This window comes from Misgurnus anguillicaudatus, chromosome 13 (assembly GCF_027580225.2).
Source record: "Misgurnus anguillicaudatus chromosome 13, ASM2758022v2, whole genome shotgun sequence".
In the NCBI taxonomy this organism is placed as follows: Eukaryota; Metazoa; Chordata; class Actinopteri; order Cypriniformes; family Cobitidae; genus Misgurnus; species Misgurnus anguillicaudatus.
The window spans coordinates 8673669-8686006 of NC_073349.2; the positions used below are offsets into that span (position 1 = coordinate 8673669).

Here is a 12338-nt window from a genome sequence, read left to right on the forward strand (position 1 = left end):
ACTACACGGTGTTTTCAGTGTTGAGTGAATGCATCAGTGTTTAAGTTGGGTAATATCGCCATCTAGTGGATAATAGTGGACGTATGAATTTGAGGTAGAAACTCCTCAGAGAATGTTTTCTCTTTATTGATTAGATGACTCAATAATATTTATTGACATTTATCTGGATATCACCATTAATTTTGCAATTGTAGAAAAATATAAAATACGATTAAAGACTGTGGTGTTTATTTTCATAAATCAGTACGCACCAACAGTGGCGCAGTGATACTTATGTAATGCGGTCTGAACCGTGGGGTTACCGGGGTATTTTATCACGGCTAAGAACGCGTTTCAAACCAATCAGAATAAAGAGACCAGAACGGGCCATTTTATAAAATGTATTATAACGTGTTTAAAGGGACACTCCACGTTTTTTGAAAATATGCTCATTTTCCAGCTCTCCTAGAGTTAAACATTTTACTTTTACCGTTTTGGAATCCATTCCGCTGATATTCCGCAGCAGCCAAAAATAGTCCCCTTAGTAACTTTCAATAGCAGGGGACTATTTTCGGGCAGTGCGTAATATCACTACGCCTGCTGCAGCCATGTTACATCAGCAAAGTCCTTGATTATTACGCCAGAATGAGAGTATAGTTCCTAGCCATATCTGCAGGGGCGGAGCCAGACATTGTAGACATTGGGGGCTTAACCCAAATCTAGGGTTTTCAAAGCATGGTCCCCTGCTGATATTTGTTCTCTATTACGGCAGCTTTATAAACTATTTTTTAAGTGTTCTCTGTATTATCATTCTGAAACTGTAACATAACAAATTTTGACATTCACACTTTATCTTCTCTTATCCAAAAATAGGCAAAATATGTTTGCTGTAGGCTAATCCAGTAACTGAAGCTACATAAGAAAGAATAACAATTTTGACTTCACTAGCAGAACAATTTCTCACCTGCTCTCTCTCTCTCTCTCTCTCTCTCTCTCTCTCTCTCTCTCTTTCCACTCTCCTCTACCTCTTTACACTGACAATTATCACACATCATAGGCATATTTTTAATGTAAGAGATTAGGGATTCACATTTTATAACAGTCTATCAATGTATTTCTGAGGTGAAATCATTGCCAATTTCAGTGAAATGCATATGAAACATAAGCTGCCTAAGTAAAGTATATAGTTTCTCACCTTCTTACTTCTGATGTCTTTTTTTTTAAATTTTAATTCACTGTGATTAAATGTACTTTAAATATAACGTTACCAATGACAGTGTGCAGCAGAACAGGCAGACTAGATCAGAGCGCTAACAGTAGCCGTTAGCCATGCAGATAATATATAAGTTGACGCTATTTAACAGTATTTACATCACATAACTATTAATATACACTTTAACGGTAATAACGAAGGCACTGTAATAATAAAGACACAAATGCGTTTACTGTGGGGAGATTCTGCATATAAATTTGCCTTCAACTTCAATCTCTCATTCGTTTTCCCTGGAGTGGGGGACCGGAGAGTTTAAACCTGAATGCCGCCACCTAGCGTACTGGATGAATTCATTTTACAGATCTGAAAAGATTTGGGGCTTTTAACAAAACATTAGGGTCTTGAGCCCCAGAAGCCACCCCCTCGCTCCGCCCCTGCATATCTGCCTAGAATATCACAACTTTTAATTTTCTGTCGGTCTTAGTACACGATGTAACTACAGAAGAGTCAAGTTTTACATAGGAAAAATATCAAAACTCTTTGGTTATTTTTTAGCACGATGCTAATGGTCTAATCAGATTCAAAAGCTTAAAGTGGTACCGCCAGATCCGGAGATCGGCTGAATGGATTCCAAAACGGTAAAAATCAAATGTTTAACTCTAGAGGAGCTGGAAAATTAGCATATTTTTTTAAAAAGTGGAGTGTCCCTTTAAAATTGCCACTTCCTAGATGTGAGCAGAAATGTGGCGTTTGTGGGTGTGTCCTTTAAATGCAAATGAGCTGATCTCTACACTAAATGGCAGTGTCGTGGTTGGATAGTGCAGATTAAGGGGCAGTATTATCCCCTTCTGACATCACAAGGGGAGACAAATTTCAATGACCTTTTTTCACATGCTTGCAGAGACTGGTTTACCAAACTAAGTTACTGGGTTGATCTTATTCACATTTTCAAGATTGATATACAAGCACTGGATACCAAATTATAGCACTTAAACATGGAAAAAGTCAGATGATATGTCCCCTTTAAGTTTTTTCTATATTTAAAACATGAAAATTATATAACCATCATACATGTTGAGTATCACTCTCTGTCTCACCAGTATTTGTGGTATCCGTTTCAACTTTGACTTTCACATAACTTTTCGAAGTATTCAAGTGATGTAGTTATTGATATGAAAGTTTGCAAAAGTTTGATATTTTCAGTATTTCTTGCTGTCCTAGTCTCAGACTAATGTAAAATGCCTAGTACTTTTAATTGTAAACTGGACTGAGTATTTGTTTGGAACTATTTTCATTGCCAAACTGTTCATTGCATTTAAAGCGCATTATCACATTAATGATGTTAACATAAATAAGACAACACACCATCAATGAAATTACATCCCTGTGTTTGTGGTCTTGAAATAAAATCCAGAGTCCTTTTAGTCTAAGACCAAGAATAAATGCGGTTCAGACAACCCTGCTAAAAAACCAAGACACCATCACAGAAATTCTATTGGTTTTATTGGGAATTTTATTGGTTCTAATGGAATATGGCCCAAAACACACTTCAGTGTAGTGGTTTTAATGGTAAAAGCTAATGGTTCCTATTGGTATTTTAATGGAAACCATTAGAATTTTCTGTAATGGTTTTATTGTTTTTTTTTCTGCAGGGTAGGACAAGAATAATAGACCGGTCACAAGACTGAGACCAAATTTGAGCAATACAGCACCGTGCCTAATGCTTAAAAGATAAGCTATTTCAAAAGTTGAAAAAGTCATGGTACTTGGATTCCAAGTCAATCTTTAATCTTTATAAAACAAAACAAACGTTCATAACATTCAAATGCAATGAAAATGAACCCCTGAAATGTCATTTTATGAATAAGATCAAATGCAGTTTAACATCCATACATGTTTCAATGGAAGATATGGACTGATTCCAGCAGTTAATAGATGCATACAAATATATGCAAATGAAGGGAATGGTGAGGATTCAATTTTTTGTGAGCAGGCAAACAATCCCTCTGGAAACTATGGTAAGTTAATGCATGAGGCCCCAGACCTCAATCCAAATGAGCACCTGTGAGCACAATAATTCTCCACCAGATGAAGCTTAGACACTTTGTGAGATGTTTTCATCTGTATATCAAGCTGGAAAACATTATGTTTACAGATATGACCCTGACTGCAGTATGCAAATGCTGTCAGTATGTTCAGTATTATTTAAAAACCGGTATGAGGTCGACCCCTGCTGGTAGATGCTGTAACTACAGTTTTATGCAAGCATATAATAATTTTAAATGCATCCCTGCTAAAAATCATCACAGAAATTATGTTGGTTTTATTGGGAATTTTATTGGTTTTAATGGAATATGGCCTAAAACACATTACAGTGGAGTGGTTTTAATGGTAAAAGCTAATGGTTCCTATTGGTATTTTAATGGAAACCATTAGAAGAGACTTAACTATGTGGATGCTAGAATTACAATAATGATAAATAAGGATTAAAAATCCCAGTACTTGCACTAGGCTTCTCTAAACTGAACAAACTAAACACCACGACTAAAAGCTAATACAGGACTTCTCATACACTTGAGGTAATTTTAACGGCAAAAGTTTTAAACAAAAAACATATGTAGGCCTGTCTTGAGTTTCTTGTCTTATGTGGTCCTATGAAAATAAAATTGAAAACATTGTATGTCACCGTAAAATATTTCAGTTCAAGGATCTATTTCTCTCTCTCTTTCGCTCTTGTCATTAGCGGAAATGTGAAAATTAAGAACTAGCGCCATCTGCCGTGTAGAGTTGTCATAGCGCCAGACACTGACGTCTTGTTTTCTCGTTTGGAGAGATCAGTATGATGATGCCTGTACCTAGACGTTATGCAGTCTTCCCACGAGTCCTTGAAATCCTTGAAAGTTTGTGAATGTGAGGAAAAAAATCCAGGCCCTGGGAAGTTTTTGAAAACATATACATAGATACAGGTCATTGAAAGTGATGAAAGTTTCCTGGAAAAAAAATAAATTTTATTCTCTGTGTAGTGTAGGATAAAATCATAAAAATTATTTTTAAGCACACGTGCTAAACTGTTCGCTTTAAATGTTTATATCTTCTGTATGCGAATGTTGATTCATACCAAAATGCTTTTTTGCATAGTTGTGTTTGACACATAAAAGGGAACGAGACGCTCTGTCTCCCTTGCCATACTTTGCGTCCCTGTAACGCCGTCTTTGGCAATATTTAAGATAGCGATATGCTTCCTGGTTCTCACATCACCCTGTTTTTGTCGTTAAGCCTCACCATTGGTTGAATGATATACACATTCAGACGCACTTACCACTGGAGGCATCCCCACAGTGTCACCGCAGTGACGCAGCACAAGTTCCCTCGAAAGAGAACACAATGTATCAATGTATCTTAAAAGGTAACACAATGTAACCTTGCTCTCACTTGAAATGTGTCCCAACATTTAGTCCTTGAATTTGAGTGTACTGGACCTAAAAACTCCTTGAAAGGTCCTTGAATTTGAAGTTAACTAAGGTGTGGGAACCCTTATGTCTTATTAAACTTCACCATTAAAAAACACTAACTCTAGGTCTCTGATACTTTTCTCTGTAGTTTATAATGCAATGATCATACTGTATGTGCACGTGATACATTATTTTCAGTGTATTTATTTGCATTCATATATGATTCATTGTCTGTTTTGCTCAATAATGAATGTTATCCTCAAACAAGAGGCATCACAGACACTGTAAACTTAACAGAAGTATAGTTATTGCAAAATACTGGTTGTGTTTAAAAGGCCATGGGTTGAAAATTGAATAGCATTGCAAACATACAGTGTTTCTTATATTCTTGTAAAAATAAGAACAATAAGCATTTTACAAACACAGGTGAACTGTAATGATAAAACCCCTCAAACAAATGCTTAGTCGACAAAAACAAGCTCACACATAGCCTACAATCATCACGCACAAGCTATACATACAGTACATACATAACCACAAACTCACACACACTAATAAATAAATCTCTGAAAACTTGTGAAAAACATTTGAAGCCCTGGTCCACATCTTGTAGAAAACAAACTGAAAATTGTAATCAGATGAAAAGTGAAAATCCTATACCTAAATCAATGTTTCTAAACCCCTCCCACAACCCAAACCCCACCCACATCCAGCTGCTTTTGACACCGGGACCATTGCCTCAGCACGAAAAATATCTGCAGCTTAGTCGATATCTGTGTCACACCCACCCCATGTTCAATGCTGTGTCTTATATTATGTTATAAAGTGTTGGTTGTGGTCCAGTGAGGTAGAGCCAGATTTCGATTTACAGGTTTTAACGGGTTCATAGGGATTGAGTCGTCAGCTCAATGGGCTCCCCACGGTTCTCCCGCTGGTTTTCGGCCTCTGGTGCTCGGCTGCCTTTAAGTGCGGCTATCCGCTCAGAGAAACCCCTCATACGGGGGAACAGAATGAAATCATAAAAAATGGCACCCATTGCACCACCGATCATGGGACCCACCCAGTACACCTGTCATGAAAGGTCATATTAACATTATTATTATTATTATTATTAATTATTAATATATAGGGTGATTTGTTTCATACCCAATGGTTATTGAAGTTCCTCATGAGAACAGCCGGAGCAAAAGACCGAGCTGGGTTCATACCGGCTCCAGTGTAATACATCTGGTTTAAAGACAAGCAACATCATAAAATAAGGCGTGCATTATACAAATACTTTTGATAAACATGCTGAAGTGTTTCTATGATCTCTCTCACCCCCATCAGGTGGCCCATGGTGATAGAAAAGCCAATAGATAGAGCAGCCGATCCCAGACGTCCATTTCTTCTCTCATCTGTGACGGCAAAAACGCAGATCACCAGCTGCATGGTGAGAAACACCTCCACTGTGGTCGCCATGCCCAAACTCATGCCTGGTTGCAACTGTAGGAAGTAAAACATTCATAAAGTACAGATGTAATCATTTCTAATTTGCATGATTTAACCCCTTGAATAATAGTATTTTTAATCTGGTGGCAACTCTTACTTACTGTATTAGGTGCGAATGTTCCTCTGATGCTGTTAGGTGTGACTCCATAAAGGGCCGCGGCACCTGCCAGGGCCCCCAGACACTGAGCGCAGATGTAGAAGACCGCACGGAAGAAAGACATCTGAGAGCCGACCAAGTAGGCGAAGGTGACGGCCGGGTTGATGTGTCCTCCGCTGATGTGACCGATGGATTGGATCAATGTGGCAGCTGCAAAGCCAAAGCAGAGGGCGGTGTGGAAGACCTGGTACGGCCCGGAAGTCCAGCGTAGCGCCGCTCCCATCCCGAAGAAGACGAAAAACATGGTGCCAAAAAACTCGGCAAACACGGCCCGCCAAAACATCATAGAGCGAAACTCCCACATCATTATTTAGGAAATGCAACTACTGTAAGATAGTTCAAATTGGAGGAGTGGCTATTTTTGGGACAAAAGTGAGCTTCGCTTAAGTTTGTTTTTTATTTTAACTATAAAGCAAAGTATGCCACAAAAAAGTCAAGGCTAAAAAAAAATTAAAAAAAAAATCCAGTTGTAGATCTTGCCGTGAATGCTAAGGCCGTGAAGGAACCTGCATGTAAACACACACACATGCAGCCATGCACAAATCTGCTAAACTGCTAAACACGAGTCATGTGTGTGCACGCATAGAAAACATGGAAGGTTTAGTCAGAGAGACCTGAACAACAATGCTAAAATCTACAGGACTACAGAGGTTAGAGAAAATATCCTGCCCACAGCATGTAGAGCTGGTCTGACTGACCACAAAGGGGCTGTAGGTGGCATTTATAATGGATTTGGGCTCAATGTGACGACATAATCCCCCCTAAAGGCAGAGGCTATGGGACCATCAGATTTCAACCACATACACTCACAGGCATAGAGTAAAGATTGATGCCAAACATCTTAAACTTCAAGATTTTAGCTGATTATATGGGCACACAAAACAGCAAAGACTTATTAAATGCTCATCAATCAAAAAATGAAGTCTTATTTAAAGAGATTGTATTCTGTTGAACACAAAACAAAATATTTTGATACATGTTGGTAGGTACACAGCTGATGACTTTCAACTTGTTGTTTGCCCTGTAGGGTCATACAAAATTAAAGTAGGCAACTTTTCCTCCTGCCATTTAAATTTTAAAGGGGACATGTCATGACAATCTGACTTTTTCCATGTTTAAGTGTTATAATTGGGTCCCCAGTGCTTCTATCAACCTAGAAAATGTAAAAAAATAACAACCCAGTTAGTTTTGGTAAACCATTCTCCGCAAGCATGTGAAAAAATAGGAAATTGAAATTTGGCTTCCCTTGTGATGTCAGAAGTATAATACCGCCCCTTAATCTGCATTATCCAACCACAACAATGCCTTTTAGTGCAGAGATCAGCTCATTTGCATTTTAAAGGACACCCAAAACTTTTTTGCTAAAAAGTGGCAATTTTTACATGTTATAATAAATGATCTATACATACTTCACATACGTACTCTGGGGACACCAAAGATTTATTTGACATCTTAAGAAAGTCTTGTGAAATGTCCCTTTAAAGTATCCTGTGTGAAATATAACCTTATTTATAAACTCGTGCGTACATATTTGATCATAGAGTGTGTATACGCAAAAATTCACAGCAATGGTCATATTTATAAAAACTGTCGGGTCAGGCGTACACACTTTTGCTACCATACGACAAAAAATATGTATTTTTAAATATACAAAAAAATAGACAAAAATATATTTTTCACGGATATATTTTGTTGGCCATTTTGTATATTTTTTAAATAAATATATTTTAAGGCATTAAAAATATAGCCCTATATATTCACGTTGCATTGGAAGAAAAACATGGAAACCTGTAAACACAACAGTTTTAATTAGGGTTAGAATTAAATATATTTTAACTTAAAAAATAAACTTTACTTGTATTTACACTGTAAAACATTTCTGTAGAAATTACAGTATTACTGGCAACTAGCTGCCAGTAACTTACTGTAGATTTTACATTTATGTTATTTACTGACAACAGTTTGTTCAAAGTTAAATAAACATGAAACATTTTTAGATTTTATCTTCTACAGTAAGTTACTGGCAACCAGCTGCAAAATTACAGCAAATTTTTTACAGTGTAGCATATATTTAAAATATATTTTTGCAAAGAATCCATTTTTGCCATATGAACTGTAAAATTACAAATGTATTGCTTGCCCTTGAAATACATTTTGAAATATATGTTAAAGGAACAGTATGTAGGATTGTGGCCAAAACTGGTATTGCAATCACAAAACTTGTGGCTAAAACTGGTACTGCAATCACACAACTGGTGGCCAATACACAAAATGACAACATAAACATCAGTTGAGGGCTGCAACTCCACTTTTTAAATGACAATATCCTGGCCAGACAACTGTTATCAGTGAAACAAGTATTTGAAATGAAATGATTTCTTAATGTAACATATCAGGGCCATTTTGTGATTAATTGATATAAATTTCTTACATACTGTTCCTTTAACATATGAAGGTTAAAACTAAATTTCCAAATTCAAAAATAAATCAATTGAACATTACTTTTTAACAAAATGTATATAGCATATATTAAAAATATATTTTTGGCCAGAGGAATCTATTTTTTGCCGTATGGGCTTGTTCAATTGCTGCCAGTTTTTGGAAATAAAAGCCATTCTTGCTGTTCATAAAGGATTTAAATTGATAGGTGCGCTTGTACATGTCAATGACTATAATTAGGCATTTTTTAAAGACATTTTTTCTTAAATTTCAAGATCCTTTCCCATTGCTTATCATCACAGAAAATGATTTCAGTCAAAATAAGTGCCTGCTGCACAATCGTTTAAAGGGTTTATGATAACAGAGACACTTAAGCTCACAAAATACTCGCAAGACACTAACTTAACACTAAACTCTGATCTGGCTAACATGAGTGTTGCTTTTATCATAAACCCCTTGGAAGCGTCTGCAACAGGCATGTATTTTAAAATGACCCGTGATGCACACGGGTTCACATGACGTGCCAAACACATATTTTGATATGACGAGCCACACATGATGGGCTAAATATATGTTTTGACGAACTTTGCATCGTACGCCCTTGAAAAAGAAGGCTTCGGTCGGGTCCTGATCAAACTGTCGGGGCTTATTTCTGCCATAAAAACCTGCTGCCTGTACATTATGCCTTACTTAAACTGTTTGTGAGAAATAATACTATATTTTTTATACTTAATCATTTTCAAATTTCTTTTCTTTGTCTTTCATGTAAAACTGCTATAAAACAATGTAACCTCTGTAAAACCGATTAATTCAACTCAACACTCATAACATGATTGAAACTTGTTTGAAATCTTAACGGTAATGCTTCATTAACTTCTAGAATGAGTCTGAATAATCTGTAATTAATACATTGTTTAATGGAACGTTATAGTAAGCGTTTTTCTGTGTGACTATGGTTTGTTTAGGGCAGAAGTGATTATGTAGAGGTTTGTATTGTGTGAGATAGCCGGAGGCCTCACAGTCTGATAAAGCCTGGAAAAATCCCTCTGTTAGGGAAGCTGACGGTAAATTCGGATTGCTGATGTCATCTGTTTTACACACACACACACACACACACACACACACACACACACACACACACACACACACACACACAAAACTAAATGCTGGCGTGGAAATTCTTCATTGTTTATGTTCATGTGTGTTTTGTAGCTCATGTATTGTTTATGGAGTATGTGGTCATGCATTTATCAAATCTGTAGCACTACTATTCACAAATAAGACATTATGTTTCTTAAAATAAATAGATTTTGTGTTTGTGCCAGATTTTGTGCCACGATTAAATTACATTGTAATATTTTAAAAAATACACCTGTAGCAGAAAACCCATATAATAAGGATTTGGTCCTCTATGGTTAAAGTCAGATGTAATATGAAATCATATGGTGGGGCTCAATGTAATTGTAAGAACAGTTAACATACCGTAGCATTTAATAGAAAATTTTATTAGTGTATTTTGCTGCATTGCTTTACTGGAGGAAATCAAAAAGCTTTGAGTCTGATATTATTTAAGTGCAAGAAAGAACGTTCTCCATCTGAGAGCAAGAAGTTTAACAAAGTTACTGATTTCTTTCTTTGTTACATAAGTAAAAGAGAACAATAACATGTTTTATAAATGTAAGAGACAGTGGTACTATCAGACTAACATTTTCCTCAGACATGCTTGCGTACCGTTACACTTCACAAGCATTTAAACACTTTGAACTAGTTAAATTAGATAAGTTGGATGTGCAGTATGAAATTCATTGTTAAATTATGTGGATAGAACTGGTTGAATAAAACCAATATAGCAAACTAAAGTCATATAAATATACATTTGGCACTTATAACTACTCATGTGTAAGCTGGAGGTTATATACAAATACAGCATTCAAAAAACATTTTTACAGAATATATACAAACATTAGAAAAATTTGATATTTAGACGGATTATTTGTAAAGAATGACTGAAAGTAAACAATTAAAGCAACACTATGTAGTTTCCATGTAAAAAATGACTTACAGCTCCCCCATGTGGTTTAAAAGCGCAACAGTGCCTGGTATCAGACACTCTTCTGCAGGCAGGGGGAGGGGCGGGGCTGTGTTTCCTACCCTCCACCGCCACTTTCAGAGTGTGCTTGTAGCAGCTAGGAGGCTGCTCAGGTTGCAGCAACAGTACAATTTGTCCAGGTAAAAGTTGTTCTATCACTGAAATAATTTTAGAGACATTATTTAAAGGTAATAAAAACTACATAGTGTTGCTTTAAATAAGACATAAACTTAAAAAGCACAAACAACCTGTTTTCAAAAAGTTCTTTGAAAAATTACCTTTTTAAAATAAAATGTATTATCATGCTTTAACTTTTGCTAATATCACTAACACTCTTAAAAATAAAGGTGCTTCACGATGCCAACCATTTTTGCAAAAACAAAAATGTATGAAATACATGATTATACTAAGAACCTGAATGGTTAATTGAGGATCCAAAAATGTTTCTTCTATGCCTGTGGTATCACTGTAAAGAACCGTTTAAGTACCTTTATTTTAGGAGTGCAGAACTGATGAGATGCTAAAGTATATTTTACAATAATAATTTATTAGGCACAAAAACAACGATGGTCTTAATCAGTGGCAGCCAGTGACTTCTCTTCAGAGGGGTGCAAAATCAAATTATGTGTTGGGAGTGTTGTGTGTGGCTCGTCATGTCAAAATATACAGTACAGGCCAAAAGTTTGGACACACTTGACTAAAATGTTAAAGCTGAAGGGTTAAATGGTTAAAATGACTTTTGTAGACAAAAATATACATTTGCCGTACTAAACAGATAAATTTGTGTTATTAGAAAATTAAAATTTTATTTTAAAATATTATTTTTGAAATAGACGACTTACATTGAATATTGAAGAAAAAGCAGTCAATAAGAGCCCAGATTAAATATGAAGTCTTTCTATACTATTTAAAATTCATCCTAAATTGAAAATTTAAGAAGCTTCTTAAAAAAATGACACGCATATGGTTCAACAATTTTTAGGCAAAGGGTGACTGCACATAATAAAATATAACAAAGTTTTGGTTTATTTTGGATGCTTTTAGTCACCAACATAATTTCCAAATGTTATGCCATAGTTTGGACGAGTTTATTATTATTATGTTATATGGAATAATGTATAAATAAAGAACGAGTGAGTGTGTCCAAACTTTTGGTCTGTACTGTATGTTCGTTGCATCATGTGAACCACGTCCATGATGTGTCTTGTCAAAATATGTGCCTGCTGCACACAAGCTTTGCATCGTGCGCTCTTGATTAAGAAGACACCGGCCGCCTCATACACAACATACAGTAATATAACTAAAATAAAAATCATAACTAAACAGCAGTATTTAAGTCAATATTTCATAACAATAAATAAATAAATAAATAAATAAATAAATAAATAAATAAATAAATAAATAAATAAATAAATAAATAAAACATGTTGCAGTGCATGAATCTGTAAATCATTTTTGATGATGATGTCTTAACACTACAAATTACAAAGTTTTTATGTCCCAGTTGCTATTCTTTGA

At 35.7% G+C, this 12338-nt stretch overlaps 1 protein-coding gene across 1 annotated transcript; it reads right to left on the minus strand.

Moving 5' to 3' along the window:
• Positions 1–4830: 4830 nt before the first annotated feature.
• Positions 4831–6599, minus strand: mipb (major intrinsic protein of lens fiber b). The gene is made up of 4 exons (XM_055189483.2): positions 6237–6599; positions 5965–6129; positions 5791–5871; positions 4831–5713 (listed from the first exon to the last, which is right to left on the minus strand). Exons 1-4 carry the CDS (start codon positions 6597–6599, stop codon positions 5528–5530), a joined length of 795 nt encoding a protein of 264 aa, XP_055045458.2. The 3' UTR covers positions 4831–5527.
• Positions 6600–12338: the final 5739 nt, after the last annotated feature.